At 42.1% G+C, this 26,876-nt stretch overlaps 1 protein-coding gene and 1 long non-coding RNA gene across 4 annotated transcripts in view; one reads left to right on the top strand and one right to left on the bottom strand.

The window, feature by feature from the left end:
• Positions 1 to 796: 796 nt before the first annotated feature.
• LOC120102836 (uncharacterized) lies at positions 797 to 26,597 on the top strand. Of its 2 annotated transcripts, XR_005504667.2 has the most exons (5): positions 805 to 1,087; positions 14,555 to 14,654; positions 21,507 to 21,707; positions 23,527 to 23,733; positions 26,460 to 26,597. It is a non-coding gene; the product is annotated as an uncharacterized LOC120102836 (long non-coding RNA). The 2 variants fall into 2 exon arrangements; XR_005504666.2 differs by lacking the exon at positions 14,555 to 14,654 and having other exon boundaries at positions 797 to 1,087.
• Tmem64 (transmembrane protein 64) overlaps positions 23,594 to 26,876 on the bottom strand; it is a 46,399-nt gene continuing 43,116 nt past the window's right edge. For both annotated transcript variants that reach the window (XM_017593699.3, XM_063288438.1), the window contains one exon: positions 23,594 to 23,710. In XM_017593699.3, coding sequence (XP_017449188.1) covers positions 23,664 to 23,710 — 47 coding nt within the window. In that variant the 3' untranslated portion in view covers positions 23,594 to 23,663. The remainder of the gene's footprint in view (positions 23,711 to 26,876) is intronic.

The raw sequence follows: 26,876 nt of genomic DNA, 5'->3' as shown, positions 1-26,876 counted from the left end.
GTAAAAACAATCCCCAGTACTCTAATCTTTTAGAATTTAGAATAAATATCTTTTTGATCTAGACATGCACAAAACAAATATTATTTAGGGAGGTTAATATTTGAGTCAAGTTCCATAAGAATGTATTTCTACAACTGAAATATTTGACTGACCTCACACATATTCACTTACTATCCATAAAAATACATGCAAATATTTTTGGGGAGAAAAAAAGAAACCTTCACAGAAGACAAGAAGAAAATATTGTGAAAGCAATCATCTCCAGAGTGGGTACAGGAGTTAGAAAGACAGCAAATCAAAGGTGTTAGCATCCTGCCATCCAGTGGTCATGACTGGTACTACAGTATCTTCACATTTATAATTTCCACCCAAGAGTTCCAAAGTGTGAGGTCCTCCAAAAGACAATGCTGTGGTTTACGATTGCGTGTGCATATGTATGTGTAAATTCTAAAACACTTCAAGTTATCCATAGACACTTTCACAGTCATTAAATTCCAGAAGAGACAGCTAAACTAAATAGTTTCTAGTTGAGTGAACATGAACATCAGATACTGTATGTAGTTCAATAGTATAGGCACAGTCCTGAATTCTATGTGACTTTGACATTTTAAATGAGAATACGGGAAAGAAGAGACTAGGTAGCTCCTGAATGGAGCCTCTTGTCTTAATCTTTTACCCTGCTCCTCAGTCTGCATTGGCCTATAGACGGATAAGGTTTTAATCGTGTACTGTAGGAGCGCGCTAGCCTCACACCCTGACCATCACATAGAATGTTTACATTTATTTAGTCCCTTTTCTCTCCCTGTTCCTTCTTCAAGACAAGTAGAAAGCTGCCGTTGGAGACAGCCAATTAGAAGAGCCTATGAAGTCACCGCTGAACAGAAGTAAACAGTCCCAGTGTGAGGCAAAGCAAAGCTTCCCACAGTAGGCAAGGGGCACCACCGACCTTTGGTCTGTTTTCCACCCTGTTTGCTGTATGAGAAACTCGGCGATGGTATTGGCTACTCTTAAACTTAAATTGTCGAAACTGGTTTGCTGAGACAAAGGTCGCGGGAAAACTCATGCACAGAAATCAAAAGGCAAGACGGTAAGCTACATTGTTAAAGTGCGTTACAGTCAGAAAGGCTGAAATGTTCATTTAGGGGTTAGGCAGGGATAACCCCCTGAGGAAAACAAATGGAGAGAGGAGAGAGGCCGGTGTTTAGATAGGATGGGAACAACAGAGTCTTTCTGCCTTCCCCGTAGTGTTCAGTCAAAAACACCACCACCAAGACTGTTTTCATGGAAGAATGATTTTTTTCTTTAACCTCACCATTGTGTATGTGTTCTAGGAGTTTTAATGTGGTGTCTTCTTTATCATGATCTTGTGAAGAAATCAGATTCTTATGTTTATAAATTAAACTACATTTTCAGGAAAGGTGAAGTGTCCTGCCATAAAACTAGGATTTGAAACCAGACAAATGGCTGCATGTGAAGAAGCGAACAGAAGGAGGGGGTGGGGTCTGACAAGCTCCCACGTGCTCTTCTGCCGCTCTTTCTCTGCCCTTAGCCATTTTTCCTTCACTTGGTCTTTGACTCCTAAACCTACCATTCCTACCTTCCGCATTTTGGACTTTGTCATTTCCCTTTCACTTCCTAGATCCCTTTGGTCTGTTTTTCTTTTCTTTTCTTTTCTTTCTTTCTTTCTTTCTTTTTCCCTTGTCTTTTTTTTTAAATCATTCTCCCCAGCTCCTTTCAAACTGGAAAGAAGGTCAAGCAGGCATCAACAGTGCACAGGTCTGAGTGTCACCGGACTCCACTCTTCTTCAGCTGGGGATCCTTGAACCTTAGGCTCCCATCTGCAGATTCAGACTCTAGAAAACCTTGTGGGGTGAACCCTTTCTAAGAGCCTTGGGATGGGGATGTGGGAGTCTGGTTCAGAGCAAGAAGAATGGACTCACACCTGCCTCCCCTCTCCAGCACTGTTAAATGACATCATTTAGAATTTTTTGAGTATAAATATTAAAATATATTTTCCATTTATCTTTTCTTTCTACTTTCTAGATGTCAAATTGCTCAAGGGAGGCAACCTCTCTTTGTGAATTCCAGTGATTAACAAATGTCAAACAGTTGCTGTTATAACCCAGTCTTGAGTCTCCAGTGTAACATTGGTGGGTTATAAATTTAGAACAAATTTACATGAAAGGTCGTTTGCTTCGAGAGAATGGAGATCTACTGCTTTTGATTAAAAGTGGGGCACCAACCACCCTGTCAGGGAGGACTTCGGAGATAGTCCTAGCCCACCCCCAATACCACTTCCTGGTGCTCACTAATGATTCCCAGGCAGCAAAACATGGTGAGACCCCAAAAGAGCCATGGAGGGTCCATCGGCACTGCCTTGAATCGTACTGTGCACGGTACAGACTGTCACTCAGACTTCCCCAAAAGGAATAGGAAGTCATTGAAGGCCATGTGCCCACAGCTAGTGCAGGAGCATGTCTGCTCAGAAAGTCTAAAGTGGGAAGTATTGGTAAACAGAGGCACGGCTCACAACTACTGAAGCACACTCTCATAAAACTGTAAAAGCACAGCTCACATTGCTATTGATTGGGCTCAATAAAAACAATAGACACCAGCTTAAATACTAACCCCCCCCCCTGATTCTTCACAGCGTGCTTAATGGATGATGCACACCTGACTTGACTGGCTAGTGGGGAACCCTTTGGGCCTTCCCTTTGCTTCTCCTCACAACTTCCTTGGAGTTATTTCAACACGGCCTCCCTTCCAACCCTTTCCTTTCCATTTGATCACTGGAGAATAAAGTAGGCAGATTTTGATGGTTACTCCAGTGTTCGGAACCTAGTTCATAGCCTGCCGTGCCTAATAAATGTGTTCTTGGCAGAGAATCTCAGGAGCTTCACCAACAGCATGCGTGTCCGTTTGTTTAAGGTGCATGAAGGAGGAGATCATTCTAACAAAGTCTTCCAACTGTCCCGTAAACGCTCCTCCCCTCAGCAGAGCGCATGAATGCAGTTACTGTTATCCCACTCCATCGTGCCTTTGAAATGTCAACCAGGCGGGACTTAGGACTTCAGTGTTCGTATTCCTTCTGATGTTTCCACCTTTGAGAAGCGATACTTTAATGGCCTTGCCAACTCATTTTAAAAATGCAATCAAATCTCTTATGAGTCTTGGATTTATGTGTTCAGTATTTCCCACCAAAACCCAATCCATTTTCTTTTGGAAAATGATACGGTCTAGAAAAAGTATTTTGTTATGAGACCAATCTGCATGCGATTAAGATGTCTTGCTCATTTCTGAGAGATATTCTGAGGTCTATCAACTCTGTGCCAAGTTAACTACTAACTTAATCTGGAAATCAGTCACGCATCTTCAACCAGCCTTCGCTGTTTGGTTGAACTATGTCTAAGGAATCTGGCAATATTGGTTCCCAGACAAAGAACCAATATTATTCCTTAAGCTTAATAAGTGTGAGGCTATGAGAGGCAGCACCTTCCAACAAGCTTTCTCCTCTTCCTTTGCTGGTCTTGTATCATACCTCAATCTTTCCAATACTCATTCTGAACCTGGTCAGACACAGTGACCCCTAGAAGTGGGAGGGAAGAGTGTGTACAGCCGGCAGACCATGACGACCTCATGGATTTTAATGATGCTAATCTAGAGTTTCCTTTCCATCTATTTGAAAACAAACCTCTTATGGGATGAATCACAAGTAAATCAGGTGGCAATTGGACATGATATCTGAATTGCAGATTCTCATGCCTTAGTAGAAAAGGAAAAAACAAACAAACACGGTAGCAGAATTTAGGGAACGTAGCTAGTGCTGGAGGACTTTATGCTAATTGCACAAGAGCGACAGCAATAGTGACTCACATCTCCTCAGAGAATGTAAAGTCCTCTTGAATCTTGGCAGGGGGAAGGGCTCCTAAAGTGATGGAAAGTGCTGGAGGAGTGTAAGGGTGGCTACAGAGAACTCAAGGATGTGTAGATGGGATAGCCCCAAATTCTAGGTGACTAAGGCAGTGATGGGCGAAAAGGCAGGATGATAGTCTTCTCCTTATGTAGATGGTGTACAGAAAAGGTAGATGTATTTACATTTTAGTTTATTCCAGTTTCTTCTCAAAGGGCATAACTTGTGATCCTTCTGTAGGTCATGGTGAAGAAAGGGAGTGAAACGCAGAGCAAGCACACTGAACAGATAGAGAGTTTCAATTTCTAAAATAAAGTTCACAGAATTTGTTCAATTAGTCCGGTTCCAAAGAAACGCTGGAAAATGGCAAAAGGTAGTGCCTATTAGCATACCAAAGTGCAGGCTGAAGGCTGGCCGAAGGCTCATTCAGGTCCTGGAGCTGCTCTCAGTTCTCACAATGGCCCTTACCCTAAACTCCTCCAGCTCTTGGCCTTCCCTCCTGCAGCTTCTCCTTCCTATAGACAACCCTGCTGTTTCAGTCTTGTGCTTTCCTTTGCTCTTTCTTTTTGTCTTCCTCTCTTGGTCCTCCTCTATTACTCCCCTCCTCCACAGCCCTGTTCTACCACCACCATGGCCAGGCCCAATGTTTAGTTTACTATTTTCTCTCCCTACTCTGGACTCTTCCAGAAGCCTCTGGATATTCTCTCTCTCTCTCTCTCTCTCTCTCTCTCTCTCTCTCTCTCTCTCTCTCTCTCCAATAAAGACTGTCCCCTTAAACCATACCTTGGAGGAATGATGTTCTCATTTTATACAAAGTCTATGCAATGACTTTAGTATCAAAGAACCAAAAACCAGCAGCACATTCCTCTGCTGCCCTTGTGCTGATGCCACTCTGTGGCTTAGATACATGGTCTACTGCTCTGGGTTCAGATCTGCCCCCGCCAGCAGGGACCCAGTTATTCAGGGTTCCGAAGGAGCGCTACCCTTGGGCCAAATGGGGGGCGAGAGAAGACCAAGCAAGATTCTATTGTCAAGGTCTCGTTTATTGGGGTGAACGTTAGAGCTTTTCAGGCTTTCAGGTAGAGGGAGTGTCCTTTGGGGGAGATGAGGGTATAGGCAGTGATAGCAGGAGGCAAAGAGGTCAGGCGGTAGACGATGAGGTCAGGCGGTGGAGACACCGGGTGTTGGCTCAGGAGATGACTGGTATCTGCTTGAGCTGAGGCATCCCTTGAATGTTATCTTCCTGTGCCGTAAATTCATGGGAGAGGCTTTCATTCAACAATCTTAAGACTTTATGGCAGTCATCTTAGGGGTGAATATCTGTGGCCAAACAGCCCAGAGTCACCTAGCCACTTTGAGCTATGCAGTCAAAAAGTGGCCAGGCCCAAATCCAGTATGGCTCACTACACAGATCCAAACGTAAAACAGCAACTATACCACATCTAAGTATGAAGGATTGTGAGAAATCAAGGTGTATTTTGGGGCAAAGGGCACTTCCAGTGTTTATAGGAACATGCTAGAACCCCTGGTTCTCTGGTCATATTCAATTTCAGGGAGAAAGAGCCCCACACCAACTTCTCTTTTTTTCTACGGCTGTCCCAGTTATCTGCATATTGGACAGATCAGCATTCCAACTTCTCAAACCTGTGCACACACATTCCTTTCATGGCTGAAGGATTCAGCAGATGCCTATGGATTGGCTGGACCTTATAATCAAAAGCAGCTCACTAAAGATACTATTGCTGAAACCTTGACTCTTTCACTGTTGCAATCAACTTAAAAGTGTTCAGTGAAGCAATTTAAATTTCATTGTAAATATTCTTAGTAAAGTTGACGGTAAAGAAAAGTGTGATGAATCCAGTTGCTGGGCAGAGTGCCAAGGGTGCTTATGCTGGATTTCGTGAAACATGACCTTGCAGAGTGCATGGTTACAAGTGTGTGATATGTGACCTTACCCTGACACACCCGTCTACACTGTGATCGTGTTCTTCTACATACTCTCACCTTTCCCTTCCAAACATCTACTCTAGCTCCTCTCTTGCACCTCTAACTGTCCTCGGTGGTTTGAGAATGGCCTCCATAGGCTCCTATGTTTAAGTGCTTGGTCCCTAATGATTTAGGGAAGATTTTGAAGGTGGGGCCTCGTTGGAGGAGGTAAGGGACTGAAGGGTGGGCTTCAAGGCTTCAAAAGGTCCTGCCCAGGTCCAGGCTCTCCCTCCCTGCCTGCGACTTGTGGATCAGATGTGAGTTCTTAGCTACTGCTCCAGCACCATGGCTGCCTGCAGCCGTCCTTCCCACAGTGATGAACATGACTCACCTTCTAACACTGTAAGCAACGCACCAAGTAAATGCTAAGTTGCTTGAGTCACAGAGTCTCTCACAGCAGTAGAACAGTAACTAAGACACCCTTCTTTTCCGTCCCCCATACATCCCATTTCTTCTCTGAGTTGAACACTTCTTATCCAGTTAACCTAGCCAAATGCACTGGTCACGGTCTGAGTCTCTTGTTTCCTCTTTTCTCCTTAGTGTGCCTTGACTGCAGAACCTTGAAGTGCACACAAGGAATCATGAAAAGGATGCAACTTCAGCTCCGTTGTAAAAACTACTTTTCTTTCTTTCTTTCTTTCTTTCTTTCTTTCTTAATCTTGATTTGTTAAGACAACAATCTTTGATTTGTAGGTGGCATCCCAACCTGGCCAGAGACTGCTTTTTACTTTGCAATACAAAGACAATACCTTCGTGTATGGGACTATTAAAACTTTAACTGCTAGCACACTCAAATATAGTCAGCTCCAGTTGTCTCAAATGTTTCTAGTGCGGATATTGACGTAAACTGTCACAGGACCATTACTGAGAACAAACTTTAATGTTTTACATGATCAACTTTTGAGTTACAATGAACCCTGTTTTACAATTGGAACCTTGGGCATGTACCTCAGCGGCATGGTATTGACTTAGACTGTGCAAAGCTCTGGGCTTGATTCACAGTACCACACACTCAAAAATAAAAAAAAAATCTCTAAGCCAAAATACTATCTTGAAATAAGTCGTTGTTCTGAGTCTTGAAAGCACCTGCACTCTTTTCGAATGTCTCTGGGAGCCAGCGCCGCTGGGCTGAACCAGTACCATTCAGCCCTGATATCACTGTGCCAAGGCGAAAGGTGGCTTTGAAGTGACATTGGCTGAGATCCAAATAGGATTTAGAAACCTGAGCACAGCAGAAATGGGTCATGAGCCTAAGAACCTCTGTGAAATCTCCCTGCTGATCTGTGGCCTTTAGCGTCTCTCTCTTGAGAATGAAAACTTGAACAAGAAAGTAACTAAGTTCAAAGGTCTTTTCTGAAGTCTGATTAGAATAAATATTTCAAATATAAGCTCTAAGAAGCAAAAGAAGGACACGGGGGAGCAGCAATATTCTAACTGGTTTACATGATAGAAAAGATTATAATTCATATGTACCTCTCCTTGGTATCACTTGATAGATAACCTTTGATTGGCTTCATTCCTGTATAGAGCTACTTGGCATTTTTCCAGACCTACAATTTGACCCAGATCCTAGAAATAAGAAATTAATACAGAAGGGAATAACACAAAATCTCCACAAAGAAATTTGCGACCTACAGCCTATTTCTCAGCACTAATGGTCTCCAGGGAGTATAAACCAATCCGTCTCAATTTTTCCTGGCAGTTCTTGAAAACCTGATACTAAGGCTAAGGAAAGAAAAATCAAAGTTTGTGATGCACATTCACTCCTAGTCTCACTCTAAATGTTACTAATCAGATGGCTTTGGTGTTCTTTCTTCTATCAGGATATAAATCATGACTGCACCAGGAGCTCTGCCCATTTAGAATTCCACAGCTCTTGACAGTTCTTTTATTACAACTCCCAAGTGTAGGGTGTCAAGGTTCCAAGACCTTGAGAGAGAGAGCAGGTTACCGCTCCAGGGTGTCCAAGGGTGTCCCAGACCTTTGGCCCTCAGGCCTCTGACGCTTCTCGCACTAACACTGCCTGTGCTATGTCTGCACTCTTGGCTGTCACCCTGCTCTCTTGCCTGCTCTGAGGTTTTCTCTGCCTTGACACTGCATTGTTACATTTGCCAGTGACTGTCTGGTTCTGCTCTTTCTGTATCTCAGCGTGTCTGGTTGCCATTCACAGGATGGTCTCCTCATACACAACCATAAGCCAACCATAGAAGACCTCCATGTTACCTTTACACCAGTGAAGGCCTGATTTGTTGCTCTCTAAGAGTCCCTTGCTAGGCCACATGAACAAGTACTCCCCCTTTGGCCTGGGTGGAAGTGGCGGTAGGGAAAGTTTTGTGCAAGCTGGTTAGAAGTGTTGTGCCAGGGCCTTCAAGGTACCAATGATGTTATGGATATAGTTGTCATATCATGTCATTGTCAATACAGCCATGTGATTTAAATACTGCAGTGTAAACCAAGACAAAGAAGAAATAACAGCAAGACAATCAAACTCACAGATCGCTCATGGTGAGGCCCACTCTGTCATTGTTCATGGTGTGAGCCTAGTGCTATCGAAGTTCCTGACTAAAACAGATTTAGACATAAACAGTTGTGACTCCATATTCCCTGGTTTGGAAAAGGGCACATCAACTGGGGACAGAAGCAATCATTTGAGATGACTCCCATGAGTGCTACTGAGAGAAAGAAGAAGTAACATCTGTGAGACGACAGAAGAGCCAGAGGTCATGCAGAGGTCACCACACAGAAAGCCATGCTCACTTTTCTGAAGAGATGGTTCAGCAAGGATGGATCTGGAGACTTCTGAATTGATTGTGTAAATAGCAGGTGCAACAATGACTATTTCCAGAAAAGATTTTATTTCTTTTTTTTTTTTACCTATCACTATTTTTTTTTATTAACAAGTATTACTTATTTACATTTCGAGTGTTATTCCCTTTCCGGTTTACGGGCCAACATCTCGCTAACCCCTCCCCCTCCCCTTCTTAATGGGTGTTCCCCTCCCCACCCTCCCCCCATTGCCGCCCTCCCCCCATCAATCACCTTCACTGGGGGTTCAGTCTTAGCAGGACCCAGGGCTTCCCCTTCCACTGGTGCTCTTACTAGGATATTCATTGCTACCTATGAGGTCAGAGTCCAGGGTCAGTCCATGTATAGTCTTTAGGTAGTGGCTTAGTCCCTGGAAGCTCTGGTTGCTTGGCATTGTTGTACATATGGGGTCTCGAGCCCCTTCAAGCTCTTTCAGTCCTTTCTCTGATTCTTTCAACAGGGGTCCTATTCTCAGTTCAGTGGTTTGCTGCTGGCATTCGCCTCTGTATTTGCTTTGTATTTGCTCTGTATTCTGGCTGTGTCTCTCAGGAGTGATCTGCATCCGGCTCCTGTCGGCCTGCACGTCTTTGCTTCATCCATCTTGTCTAATTGGATGGCTGTATATGCGTGGGCCACATGTGGGGCAGGCTCTGAATGGGTGTTCCTTCTGTGTCTGTTTTAATCTTTGCCTCTCTCTTCCCTGCCAAGGGTATTCTTGTTCCCCTTTTAAAGAAGGAGTGAAGCATTCACATTTTGATCATCCGTCTTGAGTTTCATGTGTTCTAGGCATCTAGGGTAATTCAAGCATTTGGGCTAATAGCCACTTATCAATGAGTGCATACCATGTGTGTTTTTCTGTGATTGGGTTACCTCACTCAGGATGATATTTTCCAGTTCTGACCATTTGCCTACGAATTTCATAAAGTCATTGTTTTTGATAGCTGAGTAATATTCCATTGTGTAGATGTACCTCATTTTCTGTATCCATTCCTCTCTTAAAGGGCATCTGGGTTCTTTCCAGCTTCTGGCTATTATAAATAAGGCTGCGATGAACATAGTGGAGCACGTGTCTTTTTTATATGTTGGGGCATCTTTTGGGTATATGCCCAAGAGAGGTATAGCTGGATCCTCAGGCAGTTCAATGTCCAATTTTCTGAAGAACCTCCAGACTGATTTCCGGAATGGTTGTACCAGTCTGCAATCCCACCAACAATGGAGGAGTGTTCCTCTTTCTCTGCATCCTCGCCAGCATCTGCTGTCACCTGAGTTTTGTTTTGTTTTTTTTAATTAACTTGAGTATTTCTTATATACATTTCGAGTGTTATTCCCTTTCCCAGTTTCCGGGCAAACATCCCCCCCTCCCCTTCTTTATGGGTGTTCCCCTCCCCATCCTCCCCCCCTTGCCGCCCTCCCCCCAACAATCTAGTCCACTGGGGATTCAGTCTTAGCAGGACCCAGGGCTTCCCCTTCCACTGGTGCTCTTACTAGGATATTCATTCCTACCTTTGAGGTCAGAGTCCAGGGTCAGTCCATGTATAGTCTTTGGGTAATGGCTTAGTTCCTGGAAGCTCTGGTTGGTTGGCATTGTTGTTCATATGGGGTCTCGAGCCCCTTCAAGCTCTTCCAGTTCTTTCTCTGATTCCTTCAATGGGGGTCCTATTCTCAATTCAGTGGTTTGCTGCTGGCATACGCCTCTGTGTTTGCTGTATTCTGGCTGTGTCTCTCGGGAGCAATCTACATCCGGCTCCTGTCGGCCTGCACTTCTTTGCTTCATCCATCTTGTCTAATTGGGTGGCTGTATATGCATGGGCCACATGTGGGGCAGGCTCTGAATGGGTGTTCCTTCAGTCTCTGTTTTAATCTTTGCCTATTCCCTATTTGCCTATTTCTCTCTCTTCCCTGCCAAGGGTATTCTTGTTCCCCTTTTAAAGAAGGAGTGAAGCATTCACATTTTGATCATCCGTCTTGAGTTTCATGTGTTCTAGGCATCTAGGGTAATTCAAGCATTTGGGCTAATAGCCACTTATCAATGAGTGCATACCATGTGTGTTTTTCTGTGATTGGGTTACCTCACTCAGGATGATATTTTCCAGTTCCGACCATTTGCCTACGAATTTCATAAAGTCATTGTTTTTGATAGCTGAGTAATATTCCATTGTGTAGATGTACCACATTTTCTGTATCCATTCCTCTGTTGAAGGGCATCTGGGTTCTTTCCAGCTTCTGGCTATTATAAATAAGGCTGCGATGAACATAGTGGAGCACGTGTCTTTTTTATATGTTGGGGCATCTTTTGGGTATATGCCCAAGAGAGGTATAGCTGGATCCTCAGGCAGTTCAATGTCCAATTTTCTGAAGAACCTCCAGACTGATTTCCAGAAAGGTTGTACCAGTCTGCAATCCCACCAACAATGGAGGAGTGTTCCTCTTTCTCCACATCCTCACAAGCATCTGCTGTCCCCTGAGTTTTTGATCTTAGCCATTCTCACTGGTGTGAGGTGAAATCTCAGGGTTGTTTTGATTTGCATTTCCCTTATGACTAAAGATGTTGAACATTTCTTTAGGTGTTTCTCAGCCATTCGGCATTCCTCAGCTGTGAATTCTTTGTTTAGCTCTGAACCTCATTTTTTAATAGGGTTATTTGTCTCCCTGCGGTCTAACTTCTTGAGTTCTTTGTATATTTTGGATATAAGGCCTCTATCTGTTGTAGGATTGGTAAAGATCTTTCCCCAATCTATTGGTTGCCGTTTTGTCCTAACCACAGTGTCCTTTGCCTTACAGAAGCTTTGCAGTTTTATGAGATCCCATTTGTCGATTCTTGATCTTAGAGCATAAGCCATTGGTGTTTTGTTCAGGAAATTTTTTCCAGTGCCCATGTGTTCCAGATGCTTCCCTAGTTTTTCTTCTATTAGTTTGAGTGTACCTGGTTTGATGTGGAGGTCCTTGATCCACTTGGACTTAAGCTTTTGAACCCCATTTTTAATAGGGTTATTTGTGTCCCTGAGGTCTATCTTCTTGAGTTCTTTGTATGTTTTGGATATAAGCCCTCTATCTGTTGTAGGATTGGTAAAGATCTTTTCCCAATCTGTTGGTTGTCATTTTGTCCCAACCACAGTGTCCTTTGCCTTACAGAAGCTTTGCAGTTTTATGAGATCCCATTTGTCGATTCTTGATCTTAGAGCATAGGCCATTGGTGTTTTTTTCAGGAAATTTTCTCCAGTGCCCATGTGTTCGAGATGCTTCCCCACCTTTTCAACTAAAAGTCATCAAAAAAGATAAGGAAGGACACTTCATATTCATCAAAGGAAAAATCCACCAAGATGAACTCTCAATCCTAAATATCTATGCCCCAAATACAAGGGCACCTACATACGTGAAAGAAACCTTACTAAAGCTCAAAACACACATTGCACCTCACACAATAATAGTAGGGGATTTCAACACCCCATTCTCATCAATGGACAGATCATGGAAACAGAAATTAAACAGAGACGTAGACAGACTAAGAGAAGTCATGAACCAAATGGACTTAACAGATATTTATAGAACATTCTATCCTAAAGCAAAAGGAGATTTCATTTCAAATAGACTTAAGCTTGAGTTACAGCTCAGCCTTAGTTACCAGAGGTTTCTCAGAGCTGCAGTTTCCTTATCTCAAAGCAAGGTGCAGTGAACTCTATGCCGCTAGGTTATCATGAGGGCAGCAGATGGACTGCATGGTAACTGGTTCCTCTGTGCAGCCAGGAATGGTAGCGGCTGAGGGAGAGAGAATATGATGTTGACCTGATGACACGGCTTGGGGGTGTTCAGCCACACGTTGTGACTATCAGTCTCTGATGTGCTACCTGACCATCGGAATGTATGAGTAGATGTGCCCTGGGTACAGGTGAATGCTTGAGTTTCTGCCCCACCTGGGCCTGTAACACCATTGCTAATACTCTGTGTTTCTGAGTTTCTTGTCTCTGTTTTAGTTAGTGAGCTTTGATTCACTACGGCAAACTGTAGCTCATCGCCAGACTGAAGATACTCACCATTGACTATCCACACCAAAGCATGTACCCTTTCGCAGCCATGTGTCAACATCCCTAAGGCTCTTTGCTCACATATTTTCCGCCAATCGTCTTCTTCTGTCTGTGAGATCGCTACCATATGGCATCTCTGCTCATTTCAGCGCTGCATTTTTAAAAATAAGTCAGTCTTTATAAATGTCACAGATGAGTCCTAGAAAAAGATTCTGTCGATGACCTGATCAATCTCCCAGTCACCATAGCAGATAGGATCTTTAGATTTTTGCTACCACCTAGAATGAATCGTTACATAAGTTTTCTTAGACACAAGAAGGGTTCCACCCCACCCCCATCTTCTCCTTAGGTACTCAAGACTACACAAACACTTTTATTCTCCAGTTAATGATTCTAATGTGTCTGGGAGTATTGTCTATTATGACAAACTTTTAGAAAACATTGTATACATGATTTGCTTGCTTAAAAATTGAAATGGATTTTTATTTCATTTCTGCAAGGTTTAAAAACAGCTTATTGTTAAATCAAGATGGCAAGTAAAAATAAGGCTACCGTATCCGGGGGAAATAAATAAATTTTACACACCTGAGCTCAGTGGATTACAGCATTTAAGCAACATACTAGTTCCAAAGCTTTCTGGATGTCAGAGTGCAAAAAAGTTACATAGAAGTGCTCCTCAATTCACAGCCTGGTTTGTCATAGTCCATCATAAGGTGAACACACATTTAATGCATCTAAGCTGCCAAACATCACAGCCTAACTTGTGATAATCTGCCCAAAGCACTTATGTTAGCCTGTGTTTGGGCAAATCTTGTACTACAAAGACTAATATATAATGGAATGGTAATGGATAACTTGTGTAATCCATTAAATATTATATTTAGGTTGAAAACCATTTGGTTGTTGTTGTTTTCGTTTTTTTTTTTTTAAGTCAAATTGGGATCTGCCTACTTTAAAAAAAAACACATTTTAACCTATACAGTTTTCAAATAGGAATTCATTATAAAATGATCTAAATAAGTTATCTATTCATACCACTCTTAGCATCCTACCAGATTCATAGTGAACACCATAGTGTTTTTCACAAATTACCACTTTAATTAGTAAGGGTGCAAAACCTATGCTAAGAAATCAATTCCTGGGAGAATAGTTTTGAACTTGTAAATTTTTACTCTGTGCCAGAGAGAGAGAGAGAGAGAGAGAGAGAGAGAGAGAGAGAGAGAGAGTGCTGTGTATATTAGTACACTGATGTGCATGTTTGTATGCATGTGTGGAGGCCAGAAGAGGGCATCAGATGTCCTTCTAAATCACTTTTTGCCTATCCTCTTGAGACCAGGTCTTTTCCTGAACCTGAAACTCATGTTTTCTAGGCTGGGCCTCTGAGTGTCTCTGCCTCACTCAGATCTGGGATGGACATATTAGGTGCATGTGCAACATTAGTGTGCATGGTCAAACATTAGTCCTCCTGGGTGTACAGCAAGTGACTTAACAACAGAAACAGCATTCGAACACAATGTACTTTTCAGGTATATACAGTTTTATTTTGTGTGTGATTCATGTGTGTGCTCAGATGTATGTGTGGTATGTTCATGTATGTGTTCACATGTGTTCAGGTGCATTGTGTACACCTATGCACATGTGTGTGCGCATATGTGTGTGGAGACCCAAAGTTGATGTTAGGTATCTTCCTTGATTTTGCTCTATTTTATTTAGGTAGTGTCTCTTGCTGAATCTGAACCTTACCCATTCATCTAATCTAATTAGCATTTCAAGGTATTCCCTCTCTCTGGCTCCTACATAGTAGGATCACAGAAGGTAATCCCATCTGCAGGCTTTTGACATGGATTCTGAAGATCTGATCTACGGTCCTCATTCTTCTGTGGCAAGTAGAACCACTGAATCATCTCCCAGCCCTCATTAGAAATTTATTGGTAAGAAAGAAATACACTATTCTGACTTGTTTTACTAATACCTTACTCTCTAAATAAATAGAAAACAACTTATATATACATATATGTATGAGAGAGAATTACGTAGATATTAGAATATTGTATAAAAAGTAATATCATTGTTTTCTGCAATACTTCTAAATAGGTACTGTATCACATTAAGTTAATGTGTTTCTCTGAGGTGTTCAAGTGGAGCAGTCGAGAGAGCTTTAATGTGACCTCTGCTCTGTTCCCACTGGCCTCACTTGTCTAACCTGGGTTGACAATGTTGTTGAACTCTGATATGGATTCTCAAGGCTAGAGACCACAGTCTGTGAGCACAGCTGTCTTTATTTGCTTTGACTCACCAAAGAGTTCCACCAAAAGAATATTTTTTTACTTGACTTTGACTAATACTTTACAGTTACATGGTCTTTTTTCTGAGATCAATGTTGAAGCCTGACTGAAGCTACTACTGAAAGGAATCCTAAAGTTAATGCCCATTGAGTTGTTCTGTTATCTAAAGTCCCTCAATGTGAAGTATTTACGACACTGCCTTTCCTGTATGTGAACTGACTCTGTCTTCAGAAAGGGATTGAATAAATTGGCTAGCCCTGAAAACCCTGTGCAAAAAAATTGGGGGAAAGCAATAGAATACGAAAGGGTGAGAGAGGAGATGAGTGTTTCAGAAGAACTAATAGGTTCTCATAAAGTTTTGAAGGTTCAATATATAATTAGTTAAATATACAAGTACAAATAGGAAAAGGCTTAACCCCAAAGATATTAAGAAGTTTAAAGGAAAGATTAATCCCTTTGGCCTAATTTATTTCAAAGTGTGCTTCATGTATCAATGGGATCTTCATTTGGAGCTCTTTCGAAGTAAATTGTAGACTGTGTTAGATACTCTCTATCTATTAGTATTCTGTACCTTTTCATTCCAGATCATTTCTACTAGAGGAATGGTATTTGAGACAGAAAAATTAATATTAATCATGATCAAAACTTTGTTACAGAAATAAAGACTTGGGAGACAGTTGATGTCTTAGTTAGGGTTTTATTGATCAATACAAGTTTTATAAAGGACAACATTTAATTGGGACTGGTTTACAGGTTCAGAGGTTCAATTCATTATCATCAAGGCAGGAGCTTGGCAGCATCCGGGCAGGCATGTTGCAGGAGGAGCTGAGTTCTACATCTTTATCCTAAGGAAGCCAAGAATAGACTGAACATCCGCAGGCAGCTAAGAGGGTCTCCAAGTCCACCCCCACAGTAACACACTTCCTCCAACATGGCCACACGTTCTAAATAGTGCCACTCCTATGGTCAAGCATATGCAAACCCTCACATTCCACTCTCTGGCTTCCATAGGCCTGTTTAAGCACAAGAGTCTATGGAGGCTATACTTAAACATAGTATAATAAAAAAGTACATTTAGTTCAACTTCCAAAGTCCCCATAGTTTATAGCAGTAACAACGTTAAAAGTCCAAAGTTCGGAGTTGGGGATTTAGCTCAGTGGTAGAGCACTTTCCTAGCAAGCGCAAGGCCCTGGGTTAGGTCCCCAGCTCTGAAAAAAAAAAAGAAAGAAAGAAAGAAAAAAGAAAAAAAAGTCCAAAGTTCAGTCTCTTCTGAGGTCCATCCAATCAGTTACCTGTATTCCCCGAATTAAGGCAGGCAACCAGGTGGGCAAACTTCAAACTCCGCCATCTCCATGTCTGATGTCAAAGTGGTCTTCAGACCTTCAACTCCCTTTTCATCTTTGTTAGCTACAACAAATTTGTTTCTCTTGAGGTGGTTTCACTCCCTGTTTGCAGCGTTCCTCAGCAGATAGCCCGTGACTCTGGTATCTTTAACATCTTTGGGTCTCCATGGGAGCTTCAATGTTACAGCTTGCTTCAGTGTCTGGGATCCATACATGATCCTCCAAAGGGCGGCCCTTTCACTTCTCCAGCTCTGCCCTCTGTAGCAGTTTAACTTCAGGTTGATCCACATTACACTGTTGCTGCTGTTGTTCTTGGTGATCATCCCATGGTACTGGGGTCTCCAGTACACTGGGGTCTTGCGTTGCATCTAGGCTTCACCAGTAGCCTCTCCTAGGCTCTCTTCTTGGTGCCAAGCCTCAACTCCTTTGCCTGACCCCTTCAGTCCTGGGTCGTCAATTGCAACTGAGGCTGCACCTTCACCAATGGCCTTCCATGGCCTCTCACAGTGTCCAGCCTCAGCTGCTTTTCATGACCCCTTCATGCCTTCAAAACCAGTACCACCTGGGTGACTCTTACACATTATCAAGCCCAGCCACAGCACAAGGTACAACCTTGGCATCTCTGGAACACAGCTCTCAAAAAAAAAAAAAAAAAAAACTTCCCAAAGATTTTGATTTTGCCTCAGTGATGCTGGTCTCTTTCTTAGGTCCAGCTAACCAGCATCAATTGTCCCAGCAGTCTCCTTCTCTCCTCTTATATAAAGCCAGAGAAACATGGCCAAAGCTGCTGATTTCTGCTGCTTGCAGAAGCTGAAACATGGACCCCCTTATTCTATTACATTATCACTAGCTTCCTCTTTTCTAACTCCTTCACTGCCTAAAGTTGGCTGACCTGGATTTTTTTTTTTTCTTTTCTTTTTTTCGGAGCTGGGGACCGAACCCAGGGCCTTGCGCTTGCTAGGCAAGCGCTCTACCACTGAGCTAAATCCGCAACCCCTTGACCTGGATCTTGATCTGTAGATTGACCTTGAATTTAGAGATCTGTATGCCTGTCTCCTAGGATTAAAGGTTTGCATTAAGTTGCCTGGCACTAACCTAGCTGGGTGGGTTCTTGTCCCAAGGTCATTACTTCCTTAAGTCAGTTTATTATCCTTGAACAAAGAATTCAGTTCCATTTCACTTCCAGGTGTCCCTTTAATACCCGAACCATATATTTTGTATTTCTCCTTTTTCAACTTTCCTTTTTTCATTAAAATGCTCTTCATGAGACTTAATCAGGAAACAAAATCTATGATGGGCATTTCTGAGACTTCCTTTGTCAATGCAATTAATCTGAGTCTTTTCACCTTAGCCTCAGGCAGACTCCTCAAACAAGGGCAAAAAGCAGCCACATTCTTCACCAAAATACCACAAAAGCAGTCTTTACAGCACATACTGAAATTCTCCTCTGAAACCTCTTGAACCCGGCCTGCACAATTCAAATCACTCTCAGTAACAAAGACTTCTGCATTCCTACTAAGATAGCCCATTAAGCCCCATTTAAAGTGCTCCACTACTTTCCAAATCCAAAATCCCAAAATCCACATTCTTCCAAACAAAAGCATGGTCAGGCCTATCGTAACAATGCCCCACTCCTGGTACTTAACTTCTGTCTTAGTTAGGGTTTTATTGCTGTGAGCATATGATCAATGCAAATTTTATAAAGGACAAACATTTAATTGACGCTGGCTCACAGGTTCAGAGGTTCAATCCATTATCACCAAGGTGGGAGCATGGCAGCATCAAGACAGGTATGGTGCAGGAGGAACTGAGTTCTACATGTTCATCCTAAAGAAGCCAGGAACCAACTGAGCATCCCCAGGCAGCTAAAAGGGTCTGCAAGCCCACCCCTACAGTGACACATTTCCTCCAACAAGGCTACACCTTCAAATAGTGCCACTTCCTGGGCCAAGCATATGCAAACCCTCACAGTTGGTAAAGTGTGTGCTATACAAGCATGAGACCTGAGTTTGACCTTCAGTAACTAAGTACAAACAAAGAGACTTGCTGACACACACTTGAAATCTCAGCTCTGGGGAGGTAGAGACAGGCAGATCCCTATGGTTCACTGGTTCTTGACTCATATCTAATGGAGGAGAGCTCCAGGTTCAGTGGAAGACCTTGTCTTAAAAAATATGGAGACAGGGCTGGAGAGATGGCTCAGAGGTTAAGAGCACTGACTGCTCTTCCAAAGGACCTGAGTTCAATTCCCAGCAACCACATGGTGGCTCACAACCATCTGTAATGGAATCTGATGCCCTCTTCTGGTATGTCTGACAGCTACAGTGTACTCGTATACATGAAATAAATAATTCTTAAAAAAAAAAAAAAAGTACAGAGATAGATTGAAAAAGACACTGGATGGTTGGGGATTTAGCTCAGCGGTAGAGTGCTTGCCTAGAAAGTGCAAGGCCCTGGGATCGGTCCTCAGCTCCGGAAAAAAAAGAAAGAAAAAAAAAAAAAACCAAAAAAAAAAATCTCCAATGGTCTGGATAAGATGTATTAAAAGTACATGTGAAATATCACAGGAAAAACATTTTAAAAAAAGAAAGAAAGAAAAAGACACTGGATTCCAAACACTGACATGTACACACACACACACACACACACACACACACACACACATACACACACAAGTCCTCATGGACATCAAATTATAGTACCAATGACAGGAAAGAGAGTTTATCGAACAGAGTTCGTAAAACTGAAAATGGTCAGCTGAACGTATATAATTGGTCTCCTATCTGGCATAACTGCTTACTATGACATCTAGGAAATGCAAAGATGAACCAAATACACTCAAGGAATTGAGTAAAACTTTCACTGGCTGTGGCTGGAAGGCAATTGAGTTCCTAGGTGAGGCACATGAGTGCAGGCATCGCCAGCACCAGGTGGAAGAGCATGGCCCAGTGATCAAGCAGATTAAAGGCAAGAAAGAACACTTCGTGCACATCATCATAGTGAGCTGAAAGCGGCACTGAGGATAGCAGTGTGCCCTGACATCAAGGACACTGCACCTAAAACCTGACAAGATTATACACATGCAGAGAAGTCATTCAGACACAATAAACCTCATTTCTTTACCAGAAAGTCTGTGTTCTCAACAGTCAGGACTTTTCATGAGGATTAAGTAACACCAAGTATATGTAAGAGTAATGTAAATTATTAAACTGTAAAATTTTTACTATGTACATGTTTATTAGATTTCGCCTATTAATGAGTTTTGGTATTTACCATGTTTTGTGTAGTCCAGTAGCTATGGATGAGATGTGCTCCATCAATCCAATCTGGTTGTAAATTCACTTTTTAAAATTTCTTCTTAAAAAAATGCCGACTCATCCTTCAAACATGTCCTGACTTACTACAGCCCTTTCTTGCAGAACCAAGTTTCAGTTTTCTTCAGGGCTTTGAATCGAGACTACTTGCTGGCCCTTTGAGAATGCAATGCCAACATCCTAATTTATTTTCAATTAGTGGTTAATTTACTTTAAAATGTGTTACCAATATTTCCCAGTCCTAAGTGTTTCCCAGAGCAGCCACGCACGAGTATTGGGAACCCACCTCGTTTCTCTTTTGTGGAGCAGTAATAGGTCACATAAAATATTAATTTGCCTATTCAGAGCAAACTATCAGAGAGAATATTTGAGGCTGCTGAGACGTCAGCAGCCTTCTGTGGCCAACCAAAAACACTGATCATTTCCTCCTCAACAAACTCTAGAACACAAACAAAGGCATCTGCTTAAAGGATTCAAGTTTGGTTAGTCTCCAGTAAGCAATAGCAGCATTCCTGTTCAACTGACTGGAAGCCAGGAACTGAAAACAAACAAAAGATGCTTCTACTTCTAGTCCCCAGTCTAATCATTTGTACCTCCATTGTATTAAGTTATTAATATTTCTAGTAACAAAGCCAATAGGATACTTTCTTCTTCATTTTGACATCATTAAAAGACAAATAATGTCTTTAAATAAAAATTTCATGTATTCATTTCCAGCTAGAATTTTCTTATTTATTGCAAATCTAAAATAAATACCTGAATACTAAGAAATTGACAAACCTAATGTGCGATGCTACAAAGGCACAATCTTAAGAAATCATTAAAAGCAATAAAACACTATTATTATTGTGTTAGAATAAGAAGGGATGGAAAATTATTGTAAAAATAAATCTTGGAGACGGTGCCTATTTTAAGGCCTTCTGTCTATTTTGGTTAAGTCAGTATGGACAAGGAGACTAATGGACAATCTGCAAACAGAACTACAAATGAGTCCGACATACTTAAGTACACCCTGAATCAACCAACTGTAGTAAAATGTAAATATGAATTTGTAATCCAGAAATATGGGCAAAGACTGGTTATAACCTATAACCTGTTGCAATTAAACAAAGTCACAGTCATATTTGAATTAAGGCACAAAGAAGTCAGTCATATGTTTGAATTCATAATCGAATTTTCTATTCAGAGCAGAATGTCTCCATCCTTTCTCTGGAATGAATGTAAAAACAGAGAAATACATTTTCTGGCTTAAGAGGACGGGAAAGGATCAGCAACCAGGGAGAAGGGAGACAGGGAGATGGTTCAGTGGGTAAATGAGTCTACCATGCAAATCTGACAACCTGACAATCAGAGTCTAATCCATCTCTAGAGAAGGACAAAGAAGAGAGGGGGGCTGTTAGCGTTCTGTCCACAGTTACCTGGCAACAGCTAGGTATGCCTGACACTATAAAAGGGGCTGCTTGCCCCCTCCTCACTTTCTTGCTCTCTCGCTCTTACCCTCTTCCCCCTTTGTCCCTTCTCTCCCCATTCCCCTCCCCATTTCTCTCCAAGTACTTATGGCCGGCCTCTACTCCTCTCTCTCTCTCTCTCTCTCTCTCTCTCTCTCTCTCTCTCTCTCTCTCTCACACACACACACACACACACACACACACACACACACACACACCTACTACCCTCTTAACTCCCCTCCCCATGCTGTGAATAAACTTTATTATATACTATATGGCTGGTCTCTCAGGGGGAAGAAATGTTTCAGAATGGATCTGCTGAGGCACCCCTTTTCCTCATACCTCACCACACTTCCATAGAACATAATTCCCCCCTCCCTTTATCTTTTATAGACACATCAGAGAGGGCATCATAGAAAGTTACTTTGGTCAGTGATCAATGTACAATGAATATATGCAAATTACAAAACAACAGTAATGACTAAAGAATCAAGGATCCTAAGAGCTGGAGAAATAGCTCAGTGCTTAAGAGCTCTATCTACTATTTCAGAAGACATCGGTTTAATTCCCAGCATCCTTACAGCAGCTCATAAGGTCTGTAACTCAAGTTCCAGATGATCTAGTGCCCTCTTCTGGCTTCCACAGGCACCGGGAACCAATCATGTATTTTGTACAGACAGACATGCTGACACTTGTTTAAAATGTACCAAATACCCTACTACTCCTGTCTTATCTAAACTTTGCTGGCCTTGCCAAATCTCCCAGTACCTTCTCACCTTCAGGTCAGTGGCACCTCCCAGCTGCCACTTTCTAGGTCAGTTTTGTGACTGCTCAGAAAATACAGATTAGCAAGGCTAACAAACAGAAAAGACAGGAAGAGGAAAGGAAAATGGAGGAAGGGAGAAAACAGCGGTAATAGTGAAAAACCACAGGCCACAGAGCTCCCAGCATTGCCTAAGGAGAAAGGACAGAGCCATACAGAAACCACTGCTGCGGCTCCCGCTAACCCAAGACAGAAGCCAGGTTACCGCCATGCATTATTTTCCACCTAAACAAGGGTCCAGGGACATCAGCTATTACATATTGGGGCTGGAAGACAGACTTCAAAACTAGCAAAAAAAGCTGAAAGAAGAGAGGACAGGGGTCCACAAAGAGCATTAGAGAAACAGCTATGGTGAATTCAGAGGGAAGTGAACTGCGTCAGCTGAGACAAAAGTGTGCATGGGAACTGGCCAGGCAAAGACTGGAGAATGAGCTTCTCGGGCAGAACAAATGGATTCAGTAAACATCCACATGGAAGGATAGTGCTACCAGAGAAGCGACGTAGCTCAGACTCTAGGGGAGTGTAGATAGGGAGGAAGGTGGATGGGACCTTTAAGACACTCCAAGGTCTAACAGGTCAAAGCCAATACAGCAGGAGTCACTGAAATTATAACCAAATAACTCACCAATGACTCTCATTCACGTATAAATTTACTTCTAAACTAGAAGCAATTGAGATAATTAAGACTAGATGATGATACTAAGGATTTTGCAAGGACCCTCAGACCCCACTGTGAATTTAACTATCATTATTATTGTAAATGAGCCTCCCTGTCCTGAAAATGACCTTTGAACTTCCTCATATGAACCTAAGTCTATGGCTTACTTTTTTCTCATGGAAATGGATCTTTGAAATTCTTCTGGGGATTGGAAAGAGGGAAGTGTAAATACATAGAATATCCAAGAAAAAGAAAATTAAAAAAATAGCCAATCTCAAGAAGATATAGACCTCACAGTTTCAGTCACACAGCAGTTAATGGGATATTACATTCATAGAGACAGAGGATACAGTTGTAACTGCAGGGAGTTAAAGACAGCAGGGGAACGAAGCAATAGTGGCTTTAACATCTTAAGGGAAGGCCATGTTTTGTAGACAAACAGGGCCTTCTGAATTGTGGTAGTAGTCACACAATACACGCGTGTGCGCACACACACAACCACGTATGAATCGAGATCTCTAAATAATCTTTATTGATTTTGCCAATGTCCATGTTATTGTAGTGTATCCATGTGAGGATTCACAGAGTGGGAAGCTGAGGGGTACTTCTCTGTATATTTATGTGCAAGTCCAGTGAGCCTCCTTGGTCATTAGAGAAATGAAAATCAAAACTACTTTGTGGTGTCATATTAAACCCATTGGGGGGGGGGGGGAGAAACTCTCCTGGTTGTTTGAACTTTTAAAATGCTTGTTACCGTTTAGAAGCTTTAGAAGTTTAACTCTCAAACCTCTACTCAGCAGACATTTCATCTCTGATATGGAGAAAGAAACATGTATTAACATGTATTGTTTGTATGGCACTGAGAATTTAACTTGGAGCCTTATGCATGCATTCCAGCAAAGAGCAACAGTTCCTTATGTTTTTGTACACAGGTACACCTTCGTTCAGAGTTAATTCAATGTTCTTATTATTCTGATTACAAAAGAAAAATTCCAATCACAGGATTCACTGTGCCTTTATTCCTGAATGGATTCACCAGATTATGCCACTGTGTCCTTCACAAGGAATTTCAAACGTGGACGGTGGTGTGGCTCTCTCGAAGCCTTATGCTTCTTGCTGTAAGGAACACAGAAGAACAGGTCAGTCTTAGTATTTTAAAATGTAACCCCATGGACTTCGATGAAAGGAAAATTAAAAGCTTAAAAATGTACAACAAAGAGAAACATCAGTTAAAAGCCCTCTGAAAACTCCCTTTAAAGAATATCGCCGGTCATGTGTGATCACTGAAGCCCTTGTGTGGAGGCCAGAGTGTGAGTGAGAGCTCAGGCTTGACTGGTTTTGACCTAGGTTTATCATTTACTGGAAGATACGAGGCAATCCCTCAATGTGATTTTTCAGTTCTTTATAAAATGTTTAAGAATATCACCAGCAGTCTAAGATTCCTGGGCAAATTTAAAATGCTTGTATTTTTAATTTTTAAATATCACAAATACCTTTAAATATAGAATATTTAAATATAGAATATTTAAATTCAGATTCTATGGCTCTACTATGTTAGTGTGGACAAACACCCCCACAAGCACTCAAGGAAGATTAACATCTCAACATCTTAGCATGTCAAACCCACAGGATCTTAACATCACATTTATTTTTACAGAAGAGTGTAAATTAGAAATACTGCTTTCGAAAAAATTGCTCTTGGTCTTATAGAATGCTTGTCTTCCTTTTGGTCTACTATTTCCTTTCAACGTCTTTGAAAAGTTTTCATTTAGAGTGGAAGCTAATGGAAAGAGTTATGAAACCTGCTCTCCAGCAGAAGGCCAGATCCAAAAACAAACAAACAAACAAACAAACAAACAAACCCAAAACCATAATGAATTCTGAGGAAGGAAGTCATGGTTTCTACCACAGGTCAGGCAGTGTGTCTGGGTCTGGCCTTGCAGACTGACAGTATCAGATGAAAAGATCAGTTTTCTGATGCAGAGCCAAGGAGTCATGGGGAGGGGGAAGGTGGGAGGAGAAGGGAAAAGCCCAACAAATGACCCCACACACTTCTTTAATGAACTCAATACTGGCCTGTCTGCTTTTCCTACTGCCACCCACTCTGCAGGAGCCTCTCACCCTTTCACCACCTTTCTTTATCCTCATAGTTTACAGACAGAGCAGTCAAGGTTCCAACACTATAAACCGCTTGTCTAAGATTGTTTAAAGAGAACATTTGCAGTTTGTAGTGAATTATCATAATCTGGGACATGGGTATAGAAAAAGGAGGTGCCGAGGAGGCAAGCTAAGGGGGTGATCCTAGCTTTTTAAGGGGTGTGTGCAGGACACTCAGTTTGACCTGTAGGGTCACTTCTGAGTTGAAAGCTCCTTGAAATAAAAAAGGTGAAACCCCCTGAGGTGTTGTGCAGATGATCCATTACCACAAAAACAAGTTCCTCTGGTAGGTCCTTGATATTATCTGATCATGGTTCCGGCTTTTATCCCGGACCTAACAGCACTGTGTGGACCTGAGAACATTTTTAGGGAAGCAGCTCCCTGAGCTCAGAGGCACAATAAAAAGAAACATTTACACAACTATTATACACCTGATAGAAGCTTCTTTTAACGGAGCCTTTCCTAAATAATTAATCCAACCTCATTATTTCATTGTTGTTGGTTTTTTGTTTTTTTTTTTGTAGAAAATATGCACCATTTATGCCTCATTGACCGCTATTTTGTTTGCTTCCTGACTGCAAAATTTCTGGCAGTTTGGGAGAACAGAAAGGAGGGTGGGGAAAGGCTGCTGAACTCTGATTGGGAGGTTCCATTCTCATCCACAGTGCAAGCATTGCAGAATTTAAGCTTTCAGAAAGGTTTTCGGATGGTTCAGTGCTCTTGTAAGACAGAAGCCAACAATAACAAAGTACAACTTCAGGCTGGCTGGTGACTCTTCAGGGAAGGCACTTGAAGGCAGAGTGTAGCCTTCACAACTGACCTCTGAGAGTTGTCCTCTAACTTCTACACACGCTCCTTGGCATACACATGCCTGCATTCATGCACACTCACACAAAATAAGTAAATGTTAAAAAAATAAAAATCAGAGAAGAGTACATTTATTAGCCCCTCTTTTATATATATACTTTTAGACTGAACTTCTGTAACAGTTTTGAGGTTGCCCCTATGTCATATCCTGCTTCCTTAATTGTGGGCTGTTCTTCCGAGCGACCCCTTCAGTATGCTCTACTCCCACGGTAAGCACGGGGCTCACCAGGGGCAAAATCATTCAGGAAGCATGACGATGAACTGCCTTGACACCGAGGGAAAGCAAGTTTAAATTGGATTCCAGTTCCTGGAAAATCAGAGGCCAGAAACAGACAGTACTTTTCTGGTTTTAAGAACGTTGGTCTTTGTTCTGTGAAGGTCTGGCACACGTGTGCCTGCACTCAAAAATGCTCGCCGGAAGCCTGGTGTCCAGGGCCGGTTTCCTGAAATGCCACTTCTGTATCCGTTGATTAGAACTCGACTACAGACTCAGGACTCTTGAGCACAGTTTTGTGTTCCACTTCTCATTTACTCTGTGAATGTTATGCAGCAAATGAGCCAAGAGATGGGACGATGGTGCCACACTTCTGTAAACGAAGTGCTCAGGACAGAAACAGACAGAGGGAGGATCTGGGGGAGGGGAAGTCGCTGTGTTCCAGAGCATCGGGTCCCCTAGTCAGTTGATCTCTTGCCTCCTACGAACCCCAAAGAATTCACTTATCATGATCCCCATGTCTAACACACCCTGGCTCCTCTTCCTGATACTCTTTTCCTCAACAATAAATAGTCCACTGTTACTAAGACCTTGAGCCTCACAACCTCAGTGACAACTTTGTTTTAGCTTCCAGGGTATTTGGCCAGTACCAAATGACCAACAGTCAGAAGTGCTGAGATGGCCCCTGCCAGGGAAAAAGGCTGGATTGGACTTATTAAGTGAAAAACAACTCTCTGGTTAATAAAATAAATTTATTATAACAAATTTCTCAATTAATTTATGTAATTATTTATTGCCTCTAACTTATCTGCTTGGTCTCATCTTTACTGGAAAGTGTCCGTTAAGGTCAAAGTCTGGAAAACTACGAACAATGTTTCCAGATGAGCTCCTGTGGTTTGCGCATTGCAAATAAATCATTTTATCACAACAAAAAAACACTGGAGGGAAATGCTTGTGCGTCACCACGGGTTTACTTAAACCACTTGAGACTGTCAGCTGGTTTCTCCAGGCTGAGCTTACGGTGCCCAGGGATTGGAAACTATT

This window comes from Rattus norvegicus, chromosome 5, assembly GCF_036323735.1.
Source record: "Rattus norvegicus strain BN/NHsdMcwi chromosome 5, GRCr8, whole genome shotgun sequence".
Taxonomy (NCBI): Eukaryota; Metazoa; Chordata; class Mammalia; order Rodentia; family Muridae; genus Rattus; species Rattus norvegicus.
Note: the sequence above shows the minus strand (reverse complement) of the source record. Positions and strands in the feature narration are given on the sequence as shown.